Genomic DNA, 25,198 nt, shown 5'->3' on the forward strand with positions numbered 1-25,198 from the left:
TGTAAAAAGTAAAATTGTACCTTCATCAGATGCTGTATCCTTGACTGATATTTCACGATGGCCATGCTCATCTAGGTCAAAATGCACGGTTTTTGAATCCTCTGTCTGTATGTAACATTTCTTTCTTTCACGAAGTTTATATGCTGATCATAAATGAATGTTTAATTAATTTTAGTACACATAGGAAAACTGAAAGATTAGTTAATAACAAACAATGCATTCCTATGGGACTCTCTTGCTTGTTATCATTGCTCTTGCTACAAAAGGACTAGACATGTCTTAAGATAAAAATGCAGGCACCATGACAAAAGTTATGTGGAGGGGGCCTGGACAGATGTACCTTGGAGTTTGACTGTGTTTTGCTTTTCTGATGAGGAAAAACAAACTGCCAGTAATTTTGGTCTTGAGCGTAAGACAGACACATGGGTATTGACTACCCATCATGTCCATGCATCCTATTACAATGCAGTTCAACTAAGCATGGAGCAGCTACTTAGGCATTATAAATTATGGCCTGTGTTTCTAGTGCTGCAATTTTTCAGAGAAAATTACAGCAATAGAAATACTAGCAAGAAGTAGGAATGCAGGTGTCCCAGCCTGCAGTTGTCCCCTCTCCCCTGTGGGCAAACTGAGGCTGAGCTCAGGGAAATGGCCCCCCTCTCCCCCATGCCTTCCTCAAACCAGGGTCACCCAGGGAGAAGTTGAGAAGCAGGGATGCTCCCTGTACCTTACCAGGTAACCCTGGTCTGGGGAATGTACAAGGGAAGCTGCTGCTCAGCTCCTCCTGGTATCCAGGAGTCAAGCATAGCATACAGATCCAAGAAACTCATACAGGCAAGATCTTCCTCATCAGAAGTGGAACATCTTTCATGTAGATCCATCGGGTTTCCTCTGCACAAAACTGCATAAATGTTCACAATGTCAAGGGGAGAGCAGCATTTATTTCTCCCACTAGAAATGTAATGCCTGTCTACATCCTCAGTATAGCCTTGATTCAGACTGTGAGCCCAATTATCAGACTGCCAACAGGATGGCTAGCACAGGTTAAACACAAACCCAAACTGCATTTCTGTTGTACTTTTTCTGTACACTAGAAGTCCTTACCTCAAGCATTCACCATTGTCCTTCTTTTAATTTGCTAATTAATGCCCTTCATAATTACGTTATTACATGCCTTTATCTAGCTTTGGTTGTATTGCCCTCCACATTTTCTTTACCTACTCTCCCAGTTCATACTGATTCTATCCATCTTGGGATATTCTTGAACAGATTTCAGATATGCTGATGTACTCTGTTGCCTTCCACAGAACTTTAAGGCTAGGGACAAACATTCAAAAAGCCTGAGTCTGAATCGATTCAATCTTTGCAGGATAGTCTAACCTGGCTAGACTAAATCAGTTTTGTACCCAGACAGACATCCCAGAAATGCAGGCACATGCCTGCAGTGGCTCAGGCTAGAAGCCAGGGGACGTGAGAGCAGCCCTCCCTTTCCTTGCACAGGGCCAAGCTGAGGGGGGCATGACCAGGCCCCAGCAGGACACTGTGATTGGGGAGGGGTTCCATCCCTTGATAACAGAGCATTTATCAGCTCTGTAACCAGCATTTAACACGCTATCAGAAAACAAAGACTTGTTCATTACAAGTTCGTCTTAAACAGCTTTTTCCAAAAGAAGGAATGCAGGGACATTACCAGCTGAGCTTTTGATTACCTCCAAAAAGCCCTAAGTGGACACTGTCCTATCTGTCTTACACAGCATTAGCTAGCATACCACATGCTGGCTACAGTCCATGCTGTGGAAGAGAGGAGGAAGAGATCTCTGCTTAAGCAGTGAGTGGTGAGAGGGGGGGGATGAAGAGCACAGGGAAGCCAGTAGACCCTGCTGTGCCTGCAAGTCTCTGCCGGAGCTCCACCCAGGGAGCAAAGTGGAGGGGCCAGCTCTGCTGTGAAGCAGAGAGCCCCAACCAGACCGGAGCGCATGCTGGGGGTATTTGGTTTGACTTAAACCAGCAAAGAGTCTGGGACAGACACTGCATGAATCAGTTTGACCCAAATCAGTTAAGTCTGATACTACATTCAGCCAGGTTTATCTCAAACTAGTTTCAGCCATTTTCAAACTGGCTTATGTACACTGAACATCTGTTCTGTTACAGGCTTAAACTAGCTTCTGATCACTTAAACTGTGTAATATGTAATGTCTGCTCCTAGCCTAAAACTATAGCCTTTTAACTCCTACTACTCCAGGCCTGCTTGTGGCCTACAGTTATTGGGAACTAAACCTCACCTGACAACGTATAACAATATAGTATGTAATTCAAGGTATAATGTCAACTAATGTCATCTGGTGGGGAGGACACTGGAGAGCTTGAAGCTATTCCAACCCCTCCAGCTTTGCTGCATTCTAATTATGTTAAGAGACTGGGTCTGTGCAACATACTGGCTGCAGGGAGATGCCATGTTTTTACGTTACCCTTCCTGCTTCTGCCTTTCCAAACAAAGAGACAAGTAATTGGAAAAATTCTGAGCTTCTAAGCCTGGTGATGTTAGAAGCAGAAGGAAGGGTTTTGCAACTGGAAGAACATGTTTTTTGGCATGCAGAGGATGTGACATGAAATATATCCACCCCCAAGACATTTGTTATGTATGTGAAGGTTGAGAGTAATGGTGAAGGAGGGAAGTCCTAATCCACACAGAATTTAACTAATAAATTGAGTACTGTTTAGTCTGGAGCTAGATGTGGGGATATGGGCCCTCAGGATTTGATGGATGGCAGAACTGAAGCAAACTGATTGAGTTTGGGGAGATTTGAGCCAGAAAAAAAATTAGGGGTTAAGCAGCAGAGCTGAGTGTGGGGTGAAATGGTGTCAGTAGATGAATGAGAACATAGGTTAATCAGTTTAGGGGTGTGTGGGGAGTGATGGTAATGTGAATGGTAAATAAAGAGCTAAGTTGTATAGGAGAAGGTTTGGAATTAGAGAAAACACGAAAAGCAGAATAAATACTATTTTCTTGCATCCAGCTTCATTGTGAAAAAAGTGCTCCAGTTCTGCAGTCTAAAAGGGGAAGGGTAACAGAGCAAAGAAAGCATCCCCTTCTCTGTCCATTTCCCCAGCAATTTCCCTTACCTCTACAGAAAAATACTTTTCTTTAAAACCTTTGAGTACAGAGTCCCAACTTTGCATTTTGAAAATAAAATCAGATCTGTGGGACAAGAGTATGAGGCAGATTGCTTCACCAGTGTAACTAGAATGGGGTGAGAGGGCACTTTTTCCACGGGCTGACTACAAGGGGATGGGGGGAGCTTTTGCTGAAACAGGGAAGGCTCTGTGCTGCCCCTGCCCACCAGAGAAACTGTGCAGTACAGCACTCTACGAACAGGGCTGGCACAGGGATTTTTGTTGTCCTAGGCAAACTACATTTTGCCACCCTCCCTTTTCATTCTGGGAGGAGCATTTGTTCTGGGAGGCAGTGTCATGCCAAGCCTGGTTGAGCACCTGCCTGCCCAGAACAACTTTTTTGCCACTCCCTACAATTTGCTGCCCTAGGTGTGCACCTGTGCTGCCTGTAGGATTACACCAGCCCTGCGTAGCAAGCAGCATATCAGGTGGGCAGAGGGCAAGTAGAATGGTACTCTCCTCCCCCACGAGGGAAACCCTATACTACCTCTGCCCAGCACTGTACCCAGCAGCGTATCTGGGGGCAATGGAGTAAACAGAATGGTACTTTCCCTTTTTGGGGAGACTTTGCCAGAGCAGGCACAGCCCGGCTCCCAATATGTATGTACGGAGTAGGGGAAGCAAACAGGGCACCAGGATCTGCTGTAAGGAAGCATGGCCATGGTAGAGTTGAGACTCATGATGCTGAGCAGTGGCAGCAGCAGCCCAGAGAGCTAAGATTTCCCTTGCCCTCACCCATGCTGCTGCACCCCGCTGTGGTTGGCATACCCATGTCAATGCCCCCTTCCCCCACCAGTCATTCATCAAGCTCCCTATACCTCTGGATGTCTCCTTATACCTCCAACAACTCTGAACACTAGCTACCACTAATCAAAGACTTCAGATTTTCTTAGCTAAGTGCACTAAAGAAACATTACAATTAAGTAAGCCAAGTTCAAAGAGAAAGCCAAGTATAACAAACACAGTTGGCAAGATACGAGACTCGAGACTCGATTATCTTCAGCCTGAGCCTGCAGTAATACCATAGGTCAGAGAGTTTCAAGCATGCAAGAACTTCACTTTACTTCATTCCCCTCATGTTTTCCTCATGTCAGTGACTAAAGGTGCCTGTACCTTTGCTCTGGAATGGGGGAGTCGGGGGATTTTCCAGCATTGAAGCACATGATAAAAATGCAAAGAAAAACAGAAGGAGGGAGCAGAGAAAGGAAAAGAGAAACTGTACATGAGAGAAACCATGCATATTCTAGCTGATCTGTGTCTCTTCCTGGTCCTACTGAAGTAAAGTATTTTGTAAGCAAAAATGTTACATCAAATCTATACTTCACTTTCAAAACTATGCCTTTGTCACCGTCTTCTTTCCCAGTGAGAGAGAGAGCTGCTGAGACTCCAGTGCCGAGTTCAGAGTACACTTCAGTTGAAGTAAAAAAGTTTACCGTCATATTTACCTGGTGATTTATTCCGATATGGACATGTTTCACTCCGCTTTTGTTGGAAGAATTTAGTTTTAGCTTTTATTTTTTCTTTGTTTTTCCTAGGTCTTTTCCGGCTCTTCTCATAAGGCACTTGGAATCCTGAGCGCAGTATCATTGTTCAAGAGGCTGTGAGACGCTGGTCGCCTGTCTTACCACTCTTTTCCAATTCTGAATATAAGTTACAGTCTGTCACAATTCTTTGCATTTCACAGTAGAAACATGTTTTCTTATACAAAATATAATACACTGATTTCTCAAGTTACTAGCAATCAGGAGTGGATGTAGGGAGGGCAGGCTTGACTCTTATTCCATCCAAACTTTAAAATCAACTGCCTGGGAGGGGAAGCAGTACTTCTATTCAGGTAGTGCTGAGAGTCAATTGACTTCATAGCTTATTCTCATCATCTATCTGACTCTTGTTAATCTCTTTCCACTCCATACATGTTAATGATCCTCTATCCTTTTTTAATGGTCTTGATGTTTCACTATGCAGAAAAAATAGTTTGAAGTTTTGCTGCCTGTCTCTTATTTTACAGCCCTGCAGTCTGTTTTTAACTCTGGCTAAAACCTTTAGGCAGGACCAGATTATGACACTGTGGGACCCTAAACTAGGGGTTCCCAACCTTTCTACACTGCGACCTGGCAAACTGCAGACCGTAAGTGGCTGCGGCTCAGCAAACTGCAGACCACCATGCAGAGCCCCGAGGCCGGCATTTCCGGCTGGAGTACAGGTAAAGATATCTCCAGCCCCTGGGCAGGGGGAGGGATGAGCCTCAACCTCAACCACAGCTGCTATGGGCCCTGAGGGAGGAGTCACAGCCTCTCCACCTGGCGCTGCAGTCACTTCTGATCTGGGGGTTAGCTTAGAGGCCCCTCATAATGTGAGGCCCTAAGCTGCAGCTTTCTTAGCTTGTGCCTAAATCCAGCACTGCCTTCAGGTGTGATAATAGTAACTCAAGTGTAGAAATGACTGATGGTAAAGTATTGGAGGTACCATCAAGACACTCAAGAAGGCTAGATTTTGCTTTATGAACCTGAAGAAGAGATATACCTTTAACTGTAATGACTACAGGACTAATGAAACACTATCCTTTGGAGTATTTTTTCCTCTGGGTTTTTAAATTATTTTTATTTAATACACACGCGCACACACACAAAAATATTATAAAAGCCCAAGTCTGTCCATCTGTAACACTATTTGTGCTCCAATTGGCTAACAGAAACAGCCAGAGTACTCCAAGCATGGGGGAGCGCTGCCATGATTCTGAAGCCACACGGAGGACCGGACAGAGGGTGGGGGGGGCTGCTGGCCTCGGCTCCCCCACCCCGCTCCCTGCAAGCGGCTCCGAGGACCAGATGGGGTGGGGGAGCCGAGGCCAGCAGCGCTGGCCACTGTCGCCCCATCCCACTCCCTGGAAGAGGCAGAACAGCGGCACCATGGGGCATTAGGTAGCAGCACTACATCCCAGCCCCATCCCCCCCACCCCCTGTCATTCTTGACAGGCAGTTGGCTAGTATGTGTACTCACTCAAATTGGTGCACATTCCAATAGTTATATTATTTAGTTTAAGATCAAAGGAAAATGAAATACATTGTGCTAGCCTCCTATTATATTAGTAAAACTTCTAGTTTCTCTTTAACTGGAGAAGAATGTGTTGTGTTATGTGACAAGATGACATCTGTACACCATCAGCACACCCCTATCCAAAAACCATAGATGCCAACAATCCAAATACAAGCATCCAATAGTGTGTTGAATTTTGTTTCTAAGGTACTTTCTTAAGTGGCAAAGAGGGCAAGTTTTTCCATTGTGTTAACTTAGTTGAGTTAGCTTACCTTAGTTGAAAGCTCATATTAAGTTGCAGATTACCATAACTGAAGCCATATTAACTGGTTATATTTTAGCCTAAACTCTCCCCATATGAATACCTAGGCAGTTAGCCTGTCTTTACACATCATCTTGTGTCTTGGAGCTTTTCAGTCATGTGAAGCTATCTTTACTGACTGGCCTGACTGCAAAGTGCACCGTTTTGTCCTTCAAGAAGGGGCCTCTGAGAACTAATGAAAGAATTAATCATTTGCAACATCACTACATTACATGCAATCATATTGGCCTGCAGCAAGGCGGTAGCCCTAGACTTCAAGAGGGCCAACTTCAACGAGTTGAGGAGATTGGTGGGAGAGGTGCTAGGGTTCTTGAGGGCAGGGGAACTCAGTGCCCAAGATGAGTGGTCGTTCCTTAAGGAGACGATACTCAGGGCCCAAGGGGTGACAATCCCAACAAGAAGCAAGGAGGGCAAGAGTGCCCAAAAGCCTCCCTGGCTCACCAAGGAAGTCCAAGAATGCCTGGTTGCCAAAAAGGTGGTGTACACCCGGTGGAAGGGGGGGGGGCGCTATCTCCAAAGAAGAGTATACCTCCACTGCTCAGGCCTGTAGGGGGGCTGTTAGGAAAGCTAAGGCAGACATAGAGCTAGGACTAGCGTCCAAGATTAAAGATAATAAAAAGTCCTTTTTCAAATATATAGGGAGGATGAAGAAGGCACTAGGAAATGTGGGGCCCCTGAAAGATGCGCTGGGCAATCTGGTGGTTGCGCCAGAGGAGAAGGCAGACCTCTTTAACAAATTCTTCGCCTCCGTTTTCTTGTGCAGGGACAGGGACTCCCCCACCGTGTTTCAAGACGGACTCGAGGGGAACGTCTCCAGACCTAAGGTTGAGGAGGACCGGGTTAGAGTGCTTCTGGAGGGGCTGGATGTGTTCAAGTCAGCAGGTCCAGATGCTCTCCACCCCGGGGTCTTGAGGGAGCTAGCAGGGGTTATTGCTGGGCCCTTGGCATGGCTTTATGAGCGCTCATGGTGCTCGGGCCAGGTGCCAGATGATTGGAAGATAGCCAATGTGGTGGTGGTGGATGGGTCATATTCGACCTGGGGGGAAGTGGGCAACTGAGTCCCGCAGGGCTCGGTCCTTGGGCTCGCACTGTTCAATTTCTTTATCAGCGATTTGGACAACAGGGTGAAAAGCAACCTGTTCAAATTTGCTGATGATACCAAAATTTGGGGTGAGGTGGGCACGCTAGTAGGGAGGGAAAGACTGCAGAAAGACCTGGATAGGTTGCAGGGGTGAGCTAACAAAAACAGGATGCGTTTCAAGACGGACAAGTGCAGGGTGCTGCACTTGGGCAGTAGTAACTGGCAACACGCTTATAAGATGGGAAACTCCCTTCTTGAGAGCACAGAGGCAGAAAGGGATCTTGGAGTCATCATTGACTCCAAGATGAACAGGGGCCGACAATGCGAGGTCGTGGTCGGCAGGGTAACCAGACCCTATCGTGCATCCACAGGTGCATCTCAAGTAGGGCCAAGGAGGTGATCCTCCCCCTAACGTGACACTGGTCAGGCCACAGCTGCAGTACTGTGTCCAGTTCTGGGCACCCCACTTCAAGAGGGATGTGGACAACATTGAGAGGGTCCAGAGGACGGCCACCCGCATGATCCGGGGACAGCAGGGCAGACCCTACAATGAGAGGCTACGGGACCTGAACCTGTTCAGCCTTTAAAAAGAAGGCTGAGGGGAGACCTGGTGACTGTCTATAAACTCACTAGGGGGGACCAGAAGGGTTTGGGGGAGACCTTGTTTCCCCTAGCGCCCCCCAGGATAACAAGGAATAGTGGCCACAAGTTGTTGGAGAGTAGGTTTAGATTAGACATCCATAGGAACTACTTCACAGTTAGGGCGGCTAGGATCTGGAACCAACTTCCAAGGGAAGTGGTGCTGGCTCCTACCCTGGGGGTCTTTAAGAAGCGGCTCGATGCCTACCTGGCTGGGGTCATTTGAGCCCAATTTCCCTCCTGCCCAGGCAGGGGGTCAGACTTGAAGATCTACAAGGTCCCTTCCGACCCTACTTCTATGATATGAATGACAACATAATATTCTACAGGGAACTATTAGGAATGCTTAATGTTCCACTTTATTGAGAACAGTTTGTATCGCATACAAGTTTAAATTTGTATGGTATAAAATGTTGTTATTATTTAATAAGATTCAGAGCATTTTGTTTGACATACACAGCAGTAATAGTTATGCTTTCATACCATGTGATCCTGCAAGTATCAGCATGCAAACTTTAGGAATGTTTGACTCAGAAGTGTCATTGTGATAAATTTAAACACATTTTCTACTATAAACATTCATTCATTTTTTAAGTATTAATCTCTGCTAGGCAATTTGCCTCATGAATTTGCTTTAAATATATGTATTACATTTGTCTCCTCAATTAATCTTGTTAACATGTGCTTAGGGCCATTTTTATAAAATTATTCTCTTTCATTATGAAGAACTACATCTACAGAAGATTTTAGGCATATGCAATGCATGATGAGAGGGCAGCACCAAGGAACAAGCACCATAAAACACCAGGCTTGGTGAAGAGCTACCTAAACCAGTTGCCATATTTACCTAAATATAAGACAGCTGCCCAATGACTAGATTGTAGACATGGAAAATTATCAATGTGTTATAATTTTACACATCTAGAATCTGGTATTTTGAGAGTCATTTTAAATTTGTTCCCCCATGGCTGTGGTAGGGAAAATTACCAGCAGTGGGTAGGTAATGGGGTGTTAAGTTATTTGACCCCTGTCCCTTGCCACTGGTTTCCCACACCACTTTGCCTTCTGGCTGGCTGCTCCCTCCCATGTGCACCATGGCTGCCCCCTACCTGCACAGCCTGTAGCCCCTACCACCTACCTCCCATTATTTGCCCACACTGCTGCCTGCCCCCCAACACTAGCATCCTGTTTTGTTTCTTTACCACTTGCCCCCCCCTCCTACCTGCACCCCCTAGCACCTGCCCACCCTTTTACCTTCCCCACTGGGTGCTTCCCATGCCAACCCCACCCCTGTGCAGCTTACATTCCTGTCACAGTTTCAGCTCTGGCTGGGGCCCATTCTGGCCCAGGGCAGGGATCACAGTGGTCATGCTGCCTCTATCCCCAGCCTGGACTCATAGCAGCTGTTGCAATGACAGTAGCCCTGGACCTGGAACAAGGTCCAGAGCTGCCACTGGGTGGCCAGGCTGGGGCTGGAGGCAGCATCTGTCCTGAATTAGAGCAGGGCCCTGACATGGGAGGGGGCAGACTGAGGCCCTTGTGGTGAGGGAGGAAGGGGGCTGGGGCAGGTGCTGCACAGCCGGGGTAGAGCACAGGATGGAGCCATGAGCGGCTCATCCAGAGGGGCACAGGGAAGGGTGGGGGCAGCTCCCACTGTTGTGTGCATCCCCAGGAGCATCCATGCACAGGGTGAGGGCAGGCTGCCACTGCAGGCTGAAGCCAGGGCAGTGCCAGGCTGTTCCCAGAGTGGAGGCTGGGCCAGGGCTTCACTTGGGGCAGGCAGCAGCAGCACTGGGAGGGGGAGTGTGGGAGTGGGGCTACAGCAAATTTTGGGGTGGCATACATAGCCCCCCATAGCTTCCCTCCCCCCCCCCCCAAGCACAGCCGTGGTCCAAAACCCCCAACCTGGAAGAGCCTGGCACCACCCCCAGGAGCTGCCCCCCTATACCCCCTGGATGAGCCATTTGTGACTCTGTCCTGCACCCTGCCCCACCCCAGCTGGGCAGCACCTGCCCCAGCCCCTCTCATCGCAGGGGCCTCGATCTGACACCCTGCTCCCCGCCAAGTTAGCAGCTGGATGCTGCTCTTCAAGCTGCCAGGCTGGCCATGTGCATGCTGTGGCTGTGTGCATACAGGCGGCATTTTGACCACATCAGCCAAAAAAAGATAATTGCTGATAATATTAATTTTCCTTTTATCAGTGCACTTCTAATCAAAAGCCCTGCTAAAAAACCAAAAAAGGCCAACGCCCAAGATACACCACATCCACTGGTCTCCCCACATCCACAGAGCCAGTCAAGTCATCATAGAAGGCGATCAGGTTGGTCAGGCATGACTTGCCCTTGGTGAATCCATGCTGATTGTTCCTAATCACCTTCTTCTCCTCTTAGCGCTTAGAAATGAATTCCTTGAGGATCTGCTCCATGATTTTTCTAGATATGGAGGTGAGGCCATTTGGTCTGTAGTTTTCTGGATCCTTCTTTTCCCCCTTTCTTAAATATAGGCACTATGCTTGCCCTTTTCCAATCACCCAGTACCTCTCCTCATGATAGCCATGAGTTTTCAAAGATGACGGCCAGTGGCTCTGCATCCCTAGGCACCCTTGCATGCATCCTCCCTAGCCATCAGTTCAATCAATGCAGCTCAGACTAATTTGTCCAGATTGAATCTATTCAGCCTTGGATTTTGACCATCTGTACTTAGCCAGAGTGCTACTTCAGTCTCTCTTGCTGAAGCTGTTCCACTTTTAACAGAATAATTAAATATTCTTTAGGCCAAAGAAAAGGAGAGAGAAAGTCTGGCTCTAATTTAGTGAGCTGGGCATTCCCTTGAGAGATGACAGTCCTGGACTCCTGGTCTAATAGATGTCTAAGAATTGTCTGTTGAGTATGTCACTGGAGCAGAGACTGAAACCCTTGACTCTTTTTCAGGTAGTCTAGCTACTAGCCTACAGTCATGCACACTCTCTCCGTCCCCCCCTCTCACTCCTTCCAGCCATGTAAACTTATTTTCCTGATGTCTCACTTTGCCAGTAGTGCAGATCACCCATGACTCAAATCAATTTCAATTTATTATTAAAGGATTCTAGCAGAAAGCCATGCTCCTGAAAACAGCAAATAGACATACAACCATAATATTAAATTTAAACAAAAATAACAGAAATGCAAATATAATAATAAAATGGAGCCAACCATTATAAAAGCATTATTCCTACTCCTAGCATTAACATAATAAAAGTACAAATATGGTGATAAATCAGATCATGAATCTATAAAAGTGTTGTGCACAGGTCCACAATTAACACAATAAAAAAAAGTTTGTCATATCAACACTAAAGGATGTTTAGCTCCAATCGCTTCAGCCTTGTAAGCAAAAATGGCAAGACTGTTTACTAAATATGAATCTGCTTGCTGGAGGAGCCATATTAATTTCTCTCTATTTGAGAAGTATGTCAATTTCTGCAAGAATGGTGATAAATACTTTCTCCTTATGTCATTAGATAGAGGACATTCTAAGACATAATGAACAGTGTCTTCCAAAACTCCTAGACAGGCTGGGCAACATCTTTTAGCCCTTGTAATGGAAAGTCTATGTCCAGCCAAACCAGCTGTGGCATCTGTTTGGTCCTGAGTCTAGTCAAAGAGGTTCACCATTTATTGTTGAGATCCAGCTGTAAATACCTTTCTTCCCCCACAATCTAATTTCCAAAGAATATATAGAGAGGCAATGCAAGTAGCCCTGCCCACTGCAAAAATCATTCTGCCTGGCAATATCTTGGAACCTCTGGAAAACCTGGACCTTTTCTATGGGGGAGAAGAGTTTTTCATTGTCTTTGACATAGTGTCCCATCCTGGAAAATGAAGAGAAGGGGGATTATTCATGTCTTCAATTTGAGCAAGCAAGACGTTAGAAGAGGCAGCATTTTAATTTATATTATTAGAATGACAGGATTCTAGTTTAACATGGGATCTAATCCCATCTCTAATCTCAAGAAGGATGAAGGAGTTGAAGGAAGAAGACCCAAGAGCCCTGAGAAATTTATTCTGGAGGTATGCCTACATCATTACTGGTGGCATAGCCCCATACAGGATCTTTGACACAACTATGGCTTTATATGCCAATATGGGAGCTTGGACTAATAGTCCTGCTGTGGTCTCAAAGTTTCTTTATAGCCACTGCCGATTGAGCTGCCTTAGTTTTAAGCAACTGAATATGGTGTTTCCATGATGGAAAAACTGTAAACATAACACCAAAGTACCTATAGGTTTTAACAACTTCAGGTTTGATTTCCCACCCTGTTCCATGGGTATTTCATCAAACAGCTTCCCCAAAACATTATTTTAGATTTATCATAATTTATCTTTATTTATTTTGTCCACAAAGATGCTCAGAAGTTGTAATTGCTCTCTGTAATCCAATTGGGGGGGGGGGGGGTTGACAGTGTGATGGTGTCATCTGCGTACATTAAGATAGGGATTGGGCTTGCTAGTAATTTTGGGGGATGAAAATGAGCATCCTGTATGTTTCTGATAATGTAGTTCATATAAAGGTTAAAATAGCCAGGGGGCCAAAATACATCCTTGTCTAACCCCTTTTGATGCAAGTTTGCCCCTCAGGCCCCAACCAACCTGGGCCCATGCATCTTTATGCTATTCTATCAGCAAATGCAAAAGAATAGGGTCAATCGCATAATTTAACAATTTCTCCCAAAGTTTACTTCCATTTATACTGTCAAAAACTCTTGGCAAATCAACAAATGCAACATACAATGCCGATTTGTGTATTTGCATATATTTAGGTCTCAAAACTGAAGGATAACCATGTTATCAATAGTGGAATATCCATCCCTAAATCCGGTCTGATGTTCATGTAATAGGTTTTCTCCTTTTACTCATGCTATGAAATGGTATAATAAGTGATGCCCAAAGAGTTTAGCTGAGATGTGTATTAAATTTATGGGGTGATAAGTCTAAAAGCCAGAATCTTCTCTCAAAAATAGGTAGGATGGTACTTCCTTTCCAGGAATCTGGAATTTGACCCATGACTCAAGGCATCTCAGTCATAGTATTTACATTGCCCAACTTCCCTAACAGAAAACAGCACATCATATTGAGAAGCTAGGACCTAAAGGAGTGTTATGAAGAGGAAGGCAAGCTGCTATTAAATATCAAAAGTAGTGAAGTAGGTAGTTTCCTTGGAAGACTTGTTGCTACTAGAAGAAAATGTAAGTCATAAATACTGAGGAAGTACTGTAGATGTGCTTATATTTCATCATTTTGAGCTTTAATCATCTGCAGAAGCAAAGAAGCTTTTACAATAGGACTTCACTGTGTTTGCTCTAGAACAGTGGTTCTCAACCTTTTTAGATTTGATGCATCCCTTGGAAAGTGCCAGCTCTTTTCACTCTTTTTGCCTATAGAAAAAAAATAGAGCAGTTTCTCTTGCAAAGAACTTAGAAATACCACAACTCTATAGAGTTCTATTTGAATTTATCTTGGTAATCATGTTTGTGATGATTAGTATGTTATCTATAGCATGCTGTTGCACAGTTGTTCTCTTTTCTGCACATTTATATTCTTTGCTTCTTGTTCTTAGGGTTCTATCTCTATTTTGTTTCTTTTCCTATGTCAGTTTTTTTGCTTTCTATAATTTTTTCCACTGTTTTTACTTTTCCTTCCTATTTCCTTTTCATCCCACACACTCTTGATAACCAGAAGAATATAGGCTACTAAGAATGGAGAAGTGGGGGAATCAGAGTCAGTTTTCAGCTATAGGGTCTAGTCAAACCAAGTGCTTTATTTCTTCCCAGCTCAGCTGTGCGCCAAGAGGAAAAGAAAATGAGCTTCAGTTCATGGAGTTGCTTGCAGTCAGTAGCTCCCTCCAACTTCCAAACTTTTTGTGACCAAATATAGTTTTTTCTCAAACTATCTGTACCACTGTTGAAATACTTTCCTGCTCTGTTCCCTTTAGGTGCTGATCTAGGAGTGCATATCTAGTAAGATAGAGCCAAATTGTGATGTTTTCCTCATTGCTCACTTCTTTCCTTTGCTGTGAACTGCTATCCCCTTACATTCATAAGCCCTGGATTTTTTAATCAGTTTAAGATAATACAGTACAATCTCATCATAGCAAATACAGTAGATGAGACACCCCCCACTTTTAATAATCAACAGCAAAAAACAATTTTTTCATTATTTTGATGCATCACATTAGAAAGCCCTTTTAAAGCAAACACCTTCTTTTAATGAATTTTTCTCCTAGTCTCATGGGAGCTTATTATGATGACATTATACTTTCTATTAAACCAGAATTTATAATCCTTTGGAGTTTATTTCCAAAGCAGCACAGCCAAAGCACTTAAAAAAAAAAAAAAAATCAGTCTATATAGCAACATTCATAACTGGAGCTCTTGTACTCAAGAAATGAGAAAACCCCAATTGGCGTCTCCTTTGGGTTAAATGAAAGCTCAGTTTAATAATCACAATTTAATAAGATTCTATAGAACTTGTACCAGCCTATAACTTGGGTTTGATAAATTAAATTATCTTTCAAATAGTTAACTTTTAGTAAATCTACAGGCTCAGAAACTGAAATTCAAAAACTGAGAAAACACAAAACAAAAAAGTAGCTTTATTTAAGAACTACTTGTAGAATAATTTTAATTTCTAAACATGCTACATAACAAAAGCTTTTTAAACCAGAGCCCTTATAAAAAGCATGTTGTAACCTTTTATTCTTGCTTACCTTGTTGTCCCAGCTAATATCTTAGTTGGTGTATTGCTTCTCAGAAGAATGGTGAAGTCAGCACTGTCATGGCCCATTTATTCTTGGAATATATGGCAGAGTGCCAAGCCTCAATGAAATACAAGCCTTTGTCCTTTCAGAATACTAAATTCTCTTAATGCAAGGGAACACTGTGGGTTTTAGAAGTGGTAAAAAACTCACTGGGTGCATCTGCACATGCAGTTTGTAGAATAAACTAATTAGCTCCACCGTAAAGTGTCACCATCTACACGTGCCCTGGTATTAGGGTACAGTAAATGAGTTAACTCTGCTGTAAAATAGCACCTACCTGACAATACTATCTTAAGGTGCACTACTTAACTCTGCTAAAGTGTGTTGACTGTGATGGGCTGGGTGGGGCATGAGGTTGCTAGAGTGCGGGAGGCACCTCTAGGTGTGCCACGGAGTTTTGGGTTGGAGCCACGCCTCCCACCTGCTACTGCTGTGGACAGACAGGCAGGGGCGTGGCTCCAGCCAGCTGCTCGCCACACCCACCCCCTGCTCTGCATTCAGCCAGTGTGCTACGGGATGGGAGAGGCCCAGTAAGTGTGCTGCCAGAAACAAGAGGTTGGGAAGTGCTGCTCTGGATGTCATCTAGTCCAGTCTCCTATCTGAAGCAGGATCATCCTTATTCAAACCATCCTAAGCAAAGCCTCATCTAATTTATTACTAAAAGTATACAGTCAGCCTCATCACACAGCCACAGAGCGTAGTACCTTAACCTGCTACAGGTAAAAGCAGGGGGACAACAGTGGCCAATATCCTACTGCTTGCAAGGGTTGTTAAAATGTACTTGAGAAATCCAAAGAAGAGGGCCGTGGCTCCTGCTACAAAGGGAGGCAAAAACCCATCAGAGGCTGCAATCTGACCATGAGGTAAAATTCCTTCCAGAACTCAAGTGCGTCAGTCGATCTGACCCTGAGTGGGGGGAGGGGGGGGGCCAAGACCCTCTAGCCAGGAACCTCCAGATTTTAGACCTAGCAGAAGTATTGGCTGTTTTTTGACTGGGCTATGCCAACCAAAACAAACAAGCAAACAAAAAAACCCGCCAGCCATGGCTGCAACTAACTCAGTGCTTCTGAGGAAGTTTGGGGGCGGGGGCATGAAAGCCCCTGGCATGTAGGAACAGGAGAGGGGAAAGGATTCCTTCCTAGCTCCATGCAGCAACCACCAAAGTCCAGAAGCTTGGGAAATATCCATAGTAGGTCATAAGTTTAGCTACTCCTAGATCATGCAATGCAATGATTGAGATTGCACAGCTTTCCTAGGCTGTTTATTCTACCGCCTCACTGTTCTAATAGTGAAGAAGTTTATCTTGATATATAAACTTTCCTGCAGCTTCAGGTCACTGGTCTGCATCCTGAAGCTGGAAAGAAAAGGAACTCTCCCTAGTCTTTATGGCACCCCTCCAGAAATTTAAAGGCTGAAAGAAGTTTCATATCCTCTCTTAAGTGCTTTTGCCATAAACTAAATATTCCCTATAATGTCTTCATATGGCTTGCCTTCCAAGCCCTCCATCATTTTTGTTGTCCACCTCTGAAATGTCTAACCTCCATGTCCTTGCTAAAATGTAGAGCCCAAAACTAGGGCTGTGCAAAACAGCAGCGTTCTGCTTCGACAAAACCATGTTTCATTTAGTTTTGAAAGCATTGTTCCATTCCGGCAAAATGGTTTCACCGTTTTGTCCATAGGCTATAATGGGAAAAGTACAAAACAGCCTATAATTGTCATTTCTTGCCCGATTCCGATGAGACTCACAGGGATGGTAGCCCCTTCAGAAGGCATGAAGCCTGCCAAGTTTCAAGGAGATAGGTGTAGGGGTTCTAGAAAACTGCACCTCAAGCTGCTGACGAGCAGGAGCAGGGAAGCAGGAGCAATGTCCTGTGTGATCCAGCAGGCAGATAGGGGGCCTGCACCCCTGGGAGGAGTCTGGAGAGCCCCTGCAGCCCTCCCAGGGGTGTGGGTGGGCCCCTGATCTGCCTGCTGGATGACAGGAGGCTGCTCCTGCTGCCTGGAACCCAGCACTGAGGAACTCAGCCCATCTGGGGGAGAAGCCTCTCGCAGCCCTGTGGATCTCAGCCTGGTGGCGGGGGGCAGAGTGCAGTGCTGGTTCTGCCCACCTCCCACCATGGAGCTGAGCTCCATGGGGCTGGCAGAGCTAATTGGATGGTAGCCCGGCGTCAGAAAGCAGGGCAAGCCAAGGCTGCACTCCCTGCCGGGCTTAGCCACATGGGGCTACGGAGCAACTCGGAGTGCAGCCCTGGCTCTCCCCTGCCTCCCACCACACAACTTGAAATGCTTCAAAACTTTCAAAATGTTTCAACACCCTTCATTTTGATTTTGCCATTTCAAGCTCAAAATGAAACAGCCATTGAAGCTTTGCACAGCCCTACCCAAAAAGCCTGTACCTAGTAACCTAGATGAGGCCTAACCAGCACCAAGTAAGAGGCACTATCACCTCTAGCATCTTGGACCTAATGTTCCTTTTGATGCAATTCAAAACCTCATGTCTTTGTGCAGCTGTATACACTGCAGACTTGTAGCGAGTCTGTGATATGTCAAGACCCCTAGATCCTTTTCTATGATGCTGCCATCCAGCTAGGAGTCACCCATTTTATATTTGCATTTTTTGATCTGAAGGTGTAGCACAGGCATTGGCAACCCCTGGGACATGTGCCAAGCATGGCACGTGAGGCCATTTTGCTCAGCACACCATGGCTAGCCCTGGGTAGTTATTAAGCAGCTCTGCCTCCTTTACATCTTCGGCTCAGAGTTTACCTTGCCTGTTCATCCTTGCTTTTTCTTATCTAGTCAGGCTAGAACCTCTTCTTGTCCATAGCTTGCCTCACTAGTTAAGGGGGGTTTTTTTGTTTTTTCATTTGTTTGTTTTTTTACCTTCCTAATTTTGTCCCTGAAAGTTCTTGCTATTTCCTGGTAAGCTTCTTTGGTGACCTGCCCATCTTTCCATTGCCTGTATGCTTTCCTTTTGCATTTGAAGCATCCTAGAAATTCCTTGTGCAGCCACATCAGTCTCTTCCCATTCTTGTTCTTCCATCATGTCCAAGAAGTTTCTCATTGGGCTTTTAAGACTATGTCCCTTAGAAGTTGCCAGACCTCCTGACTGCTTTATCCTTTAGTCTGTTCTCCTATTCCTGCCATCTCCTTAAGTCAGTTGATTTTTTTTTTTTTTTTTAAACATTTCAAAAGGCAAGTAGGAGGACAGGTTTATTTGAACACTGGTCTCCTTGACTTGACTTCCTCTGCATCAATGAGCCCCTGCATTTCATAGTGGGTCCTGGGCATAAGAAAGTTTCCACTGCATAAATCTGAGCAACTTTTCTAATTCTACAACTGCTGTCATAAAGTCAAGGACAAAGAAGCAACTAAAAAAAAAAAAAAAAGGTTCCATTTTCTCTTTAATGAGAAAATGAAGGCTCTCTTTAAAAATGTATGTGTAAAGTCTATCCCAACCATGTAGTTGGTCCAGTAAAGGATATCACCCTCAAAAATTCTTGCTTCTTGCATACTTTCTGGTACCACAGCAATGGCATCACTTGATGATGACTGCATAAAGTTAAGCTTCTAAATAAGCCTATTTTAAAGTTGGGGGGAGGGGGGGAGGGGACATGTTTTTTGGCGGGTTTTTTTTGTTTTCTCTTTTCTTTTCTAAAAAAGCACTCAGCAGCTCCTTTTGCTGGATATTTTTTGCAGCTGTATTCCAGTTATTTCCCCACGTGTTTCATAAATGTTATTTTAAGTATGCTTTGTGTAAGCAAATCCAGTAAAGAGGTGTGTTTTCTGTGATGTCTTGTCTTCTATCCACCACCGCCCGTACTCTTTTTTTTTTTTTTCCTTTTTTTTTTTTTTTTTTTTAAATTGTGTAGACTGTAAGTAGGTTACCTTCAGCACATCTAGGGTTCTCTCTCAGTCTAAGGGAATTCCTGTGGGCAAGGTAATTGCCAGCAAAATGGTATTCACCAGAGAAAGAAACAATTTGTAGAAGCCTGTTTAACCAGAAAGTATAAATCCCTCAAATGGGAGAAGGCATCTTCCTAGTATTTCAGATCTGCTTGAACAGTGGAATTTTCCATTGTTCATTTGTGCCCGATTCTGCTCAAAACCTTTTCAAGAGATGTGAAGGCTGGCTGGCTGCTAGAAATAAGAATTCCACCCAGTTACAAGAAAAGAAAAACATTTTTAATATTTGGCAGTGTTGCAAATGTGGAAAGCAACCCAGTGCAAAAGGAGATCTTAACAGTGCGTTACACTTTGCAAAGTTTGTGCAGCAGCTCAAGGGAAACAGGAGCACAATAGGAGGACCGCCACTACTACTTCACAGAGGGGGAAAAAAAACAACAAAACACCAACACAAAACACAACCCCCCCCCCCCCCCCAACACGGATGGGAATTAGATGCAAAAAAGTGAAAATAGCAAGCACACACTCATACACACAAAGCACCTGGGATAAAGACTACAATTATCATCCCTCCTTTCTGGATGAGGCCTAAGGCCCAGTGCAGGCACCACCTCTCTCTCTTTTCAGATTGCTAAGAACTCAGCCAGCCTGTAGGCCTTAAAATTAGTAGGTCTCCCTGGGGGTGCCTCCCTAAGCAGGTGTTGATGCCAAAGGACAATGCTTAAGGATACCCTTAAGCATGTTGCACTTTGCCAGTGACCAGTAAGGGGGTGGAGGGTCTCTCTTTTATTTATTTTAGTTTGTTTGTTTAGGGCAGCAGTGCCTAAACTGACAGATTGTGCACCACCAATTTAAAAATAATACAACCTTGAGTGCCACCAGCAATTTTATTTTTTATTATAAATTAATTTATATAACATCTGTTAACATGTACCAGTGACAGGTTGTCTGCTTACCACTGGTGGTACCCATACCAGATGGGGAACTTCTGGTTTAGAGGTTTTTGTTAATTCAATGTAGCATTTGTTGGAAGGGAAGGAGTTAGGTGTGGGCTGATTTTGGGGGAGGGAGAGGAGGAGGGAGTTTGACAGCCACAGCCCCTTTGTAAAAGAATGGCAGCAGGGGCAGAAAGTCTCTCCTGTGGGTGAAATGGAGCAGTAGGAGTGGATGGGTGGGTAGTGGGAGGGTGAAAGTAGATTTCTTGCATCTTGATGGGCAGTTGGGAGCTGTGGTTGGGATTGGCAAGGAAGTTTGCTTGTGTGGCAGTTTGGGCAGGGAAGTAATGTTTGGGGGATGGAGGGAGTTGGAGTTTTTGGGTTGTGGGGTGTTGTTTATGCAATGCAGTCTGTGAGCTGTTTGTTTATTGTAAGCGACGCTGAGCCTTTCAAGTAGGTGGGATATAAGAATCAAAGCAGCAAGCAAGCCAGCCTCTATCCAAATACAGACCATCTGATTCCTTGCTAACTTTATGCTCGTGGAAGGTTTGAACACAGACGATAGAAATTTAAAAACAAATGATTTCAGAAAAGAGCCAACAGATTGCAACACAAATGGATGTGGAAAACCAAGATTCCCAGATTGTGTCTGATTCAGACCCAAAGTGCCACATATGGTTTTGATTCTGGGATTTTCCCATCTAATCAACAACAGCTTTAGGGAATTCAGATCATATATTCTTGCTAAATTGGTGATTTAGGGAATATTTAAAGTAGGTTGTGGTAATTAAATGTATCAAAAGTTCTTGTGAGAAGTCTCTTCTGATTAAAGTATTCTTGTAGTTAATATAGATACCAAAATAAAATGTAAAGAAGCTGGCAAAAAAAAAAAAAAAAGTCTAAAACTTTTTTTTGGACTCGTCTAAGAATTTTTTTAGCATTGTCCAACGTAATAAGCATCTTTACCTTGCTTCAGTTTGTTTTGATGGCGTACCACAAATATATTATATAGGAAGACTAAAAATGAGAGTCTATAGCCTCTCTGGTACTCATACTTCCAAACGGTCATAACTAAGTAACTATTTTAATAGACAGCTAAGCTTTTTTTTGCATTTTATCCTAACTATAAAGTATTTGACCCCCATTCTATCCCCACTTACAAGGTTTTAACTTTTTCAGTTTCAGTGGTGTGAGGGAAAAATACGAAAGAGGAAGAATGTTTAGTACAGTTAACAGTCAAAGGAAGTGGCAAGAGTGCCTCAGACTATAAGGCATGGGAAGGTAATGGTTTTGCTGAACTTGCTGTTTTAATACCGTTGTTGTAATTGCTATTTTGATCTTAAAGTTGCTAAATCTTTAGGCAGGCCCTATACCGTGATTGATTATGAAAAGATGATCCCATGCAATCAGAATGTATAAGTACTTTTTACATTCTCTGTATTAATGGGGAAGGAAGAAAGAAATTCCCTTCCCCCCCCTACGGCTATAGTGAAATAAAAGTTTTTGCTGACCTGCTTCAAAACCAACGCAGAGTACTTGTGGTTTTTCCACGACAATTCTTGGTGCCGTGACTCGGATCCATGACACGGATTGAGGGGAGAGGACCGCAGGCTGCCACCTCCAAACCTCGAGGCGCTGAACTCGAGAGGTAAGAGACCTAATTCAAAATCTCTATTGGGGTTTCGGAGGAGGACTGCCTGTAGGCTCCCACCTTGACCGTGGTAACTGGGTCCAAACCTTGTTAATACAGGTCAGTCTAAAACCTTACTGCCGGCTAGAATCTTGTCAGGTAAAGGATCCTATTTCTGTGTTTGGTAACGTATGTTGTTTTCGGAGAGATACTGTTTAATGCACCTGCATCCAACAGCACATCGGGCTTGTAGTTAAGTAACTAAGGCGGTGTGGGGAGGAGGTCAGATTAGCTGAATGATTGTGTGTGTAAGCGTCAATGAGCCACTGACCAGGTCTGAGACTAAGGCTGAGTCTAGCCACCCCAATTCTGCCTGATAAGGTAGCGTCGAAAGCAAGGGGGCTCAGCTGAAACCTCGTGACCCAGTGGACAGGTGTCTGAGTGATTTTGTCTTTCCCAAACCCTTTGACCCAGTAGCTTCTGCCAAAGGCAGGAGTGAAAGGATCCCTTTTGTGTTTCCCTCCCTGCTTCCTCTGTATGAGCCGGTGTCGGGTCAGTGACCTTTTGTCTGGGCAGTGAAGACTGTGGGGCAAGGCACTGAGCAGCCCGGACACCTGGAATAAGCTTTTCCTGTGTCCTCCTGAGTGATTGCAAGTGGGAACCGGTCAGTCCAAACCAGTTCCTGTTCCCCCCAAAGGAACCCCAACATATTACATGTACACCCACTACTCTCCGAAAACCTGTAATTATTTGAATAAGTGGAATTAGTATACCAGGGATGATACAGTAAAGCAGTTTCCACTAGAAGGAACTTTTGATCAGGATAAGATAGTGCACTTAAGAGGGGCTTTAGAGTCCCATGGACCCAAGGTCCCGCAGAGTCAGTGGGACGTGTTTTTTGACTGGTATGATGAAATGTCCAAGAGACGAACGGAGTCTCACACCCAAAGTTTAAAAGATTCTCAGGATAAATTAAAACAGCAGTTGAAAGCTGCTCAGGAGAAATTGGCTGCTCCCCCAAATTATACGCCGGCTGCTACTTCAATGTATCCAGTTCTGCCTGTGACGCCCCCCTTACAAGAACCGGCAGAAGATGTCCTTGATCTCTGTGCAAATCCAGCCCTCCTGAGACCCCCTTCCTGCTCCCCCACACAGCAACCACCCAGGCAACAGGCTGCAATCCCGGCAAGTTCCCCATCCTCATTATCTCTTCCATTGATATTTGTAGTCCAGGCTCGTCTTCCACTTCCTCCATCATTCAATCATCACCAGACTGGGGTGCGACCCCTGGGTCTCTTATCCTCAATCCACCTACAAGAATGGAGGAAAAGTTCTCCCCTAGGCTTCTCAGACCTCGGAAATATCTAACTCTTCCAAGCTACCCTTTAAAGGCAGATGCCGGGACTTGGCCCAAATGGACAAAATGTAATCACCGTGCATGCACCGTGGACACCAGGTAACCTTTGTAATTTAACCCAGCCAAGCCACTTCCCCATGTCCCACAATACCCTCTCTCAAAGAAAGCTGAGAAAGGAATTAAACCTGTCATTTCCTCGCTTTTAGAGCAAGGGATAATTATCCCAGTATGCTCACCATACAACACACCTATCCTGCCTGTTAAGAAACCTGGGAAGAATACTTATCGTTTTGTACAAGATCTTCGAGCTGTTAATGCCACTATTTTACCAACTTTCCCCGTAGTCCCTAACCCTGCTACTATTCTTTCTTGCATCCCTTCAGATGCTACATGCTTCACAGTAATAGATCTGTGTTCTGCTTTTTTCTCTATCCCCATTCATAAGGATAGTCAATATTTGTTTACATTTACTTATCAGGGACTCCAATATACCTGGACAAGGCTACTTCAGGGGTATACCGAATCTCCAACCCTATTTTCCCAGATCCTAAAAAAGGACTTGGACCCTATCACATTCAAAGGGGGGGTCCACTCTCATTCAATATGTTGATGATCTATTACTGGCCTCACCTTCTTTTGAGGCCTATAAACAAGATACTTTAACACTCCTCACAGCTTTGGCCCAAAAAGGCCATAAAGCTTCCAAGTCTAAATTACAGCTCTGTAAACCTAAAGTGCATTACCTAGGGCATGATATTTCAGCTGAAAAACGACATCTTTCTCTTAGTAGAGTCACAGCTATCCTCACCATTCCCAAACCAAAAACAAGAAAACAAATGAGGGGATTCCTGAGTGCAGCAGGATATTATAGGCAATAGATTCTGGGATATGCTGCTCTTACCAAACCCTTCACCCATGATAACACCCCAGAACCCCTCCTGTGGACTCCAGAGGCTGAACAAGCATTCACAGCTCTAAAACAAGCCCTCACCCTTGCTCCTGCTCTTAGACTTCCCAATTATAAAAAAATCTTTTACTCTGTTTTGCCATAAATGAAAAGGAATTGCTTTAGGAGTGCTCGCTCAGCTACACAGTGAAAAGCATCACCCAATTACATACTACAGCTCTGCCCTGGATCCAGTTGCTGCGGACTCCCTCTGTGCCTCCGTTCAGTTACGGCTGCTGCCTTGTTGGTAAAAGAAACGGATTCTTTAGTCCTGAGACACCCCTTAACCGTAACAGTTCCACATGCTGTAATGGCCCTTCTCCTCAAAGACAAAACCCAACACATTTCTAATTCCCGCCTTACTAGATATAAAAAAAAAAACAAAAAAAAAAAAACTTCTATTGTCAGCTACAAATGTAACCTTAACTCATTACTCAATTTTAAATCCGGCATCACTTTTGCCCATTGACTCTAATGGTAAGCCTCATAATTGTCTGTCCATCACAACTCAGTTGTTAACCCCTCAAATTAATCTTAGGGACAATCCTATCCCTAACCCCGACCTTGTTTTGTTTGTTAATAGTTCCCGTCTTAAAAATAATACAGACAAATTAGTTACTGGATACACCGTATACACTCCACATGCTGTTCTAGAAACATATTCTTTGCCCAATGCTCGTTCTGCTCAAGTTGCTGAACTCATCGCTTTGACACGTGCTTGTGTCCTTACAAAGGATCAAACCGCAACTATTTATACCGACTCCAAATATGCCTTTGGTGTTGTCCATAATTTTGAACAAATTTAGAAACAAAGAAGGTTCCTTACTTCATCGGGGACCCAAATCAGTCATGGCTGTTATGTTAATGCACTGTTAGACGCTGTTCAACTGTCTTTTGCCATTGCTGTTGTCAAATGTAAAGCTCATGAAAAACCTTTTAATGATGTTACACGAGAAAATGATCTGGCAGACCGTTCTGCCAGAAACGCGGCCCTTTCTGGCCCACAGGCTCCTAACTCGGTTTTTGTTTGTCTTTCAGCAGACCAGTCACCTCTGGCTAGTCTTTCGAGTCTAGCCCTTCTTCAAAATCAGGCCTGTAAAAAGGAGATAAATGACTGGCTGCGTACAGGATGTTCACTGCACCCCGACTCTCTCTCTGGCATTCCCCGGACGGCCGCCTGGTAGCGCCTAGAGAGCTTTTACCCCATCTTGCCCGTTTAACCCACTCCGTGACTCATACAAACAAGGGGAAAATGATTGCTGCAGAAAAAAGAAATTGGTTTGCCCCAAATTTTCCTTCCATGACACAACAATACTGCAACTCCTGCCCTATCTGTTTCACTCACAACATTAGACAACAGGTAAAAACAAAACCCGC

General features: G+C 44.4%; 1 protein-coding gene across 9 annotated transcripts in view; it reads right to left on the reverse strand.

The window, feature by feature from the left end:
* The window catches only part of LOC102577390 (uncharacterized), a 49,744-nt gene that overhangs the window by 16,452 nt on the left and 8,094 nt on the right, over positions 1–25,198 (reverse strand). For 2 of the 9 annotated variants that reach the window (XR_009460969.1, XM_019478210.2), the window contains exons 1-3: positions 14,997–15,103; positions 4,620–4,814; positions 21–143 (exon numbers count right to left, since the gene is read on the reverse strand). Coding sequence is in view for 6 of the 9 variants with exons in the window: in XM_019478210.2 (XP_019333755.1) it covers positions 21–143; positions 4,620–4,761 (265 nt within the window). In the remaining 3 variants the exon portion in view is untranslated. Of the gene's footprint in view, positions 1–20; positions 144–4,619; positions 4,815–14,996; positions 15,109–25,198 lie in introns of those variants that run through there. The other 7 variants (XM_059724748.1, XM_059724747.1, XR_009460967.1 and 4 more) reach the window with 5 other exon arrangements.

The sequence above is a fragment of the Alligator mississippiensis genome, chromosome 3 (genome assembly GCF_030867095.1).
Source record: "Alligator mississippiensis isolate rAllMis1 chromosome 3, rAllMis1, whole genome shotgun sequence".
Classification (NCBI taxonomy): domain Eukaryota; kingdom Metazoa; phylum Chordata; order Crocodylia; family Alligatoridae; genus Alligator; species Alligator mississippiensis.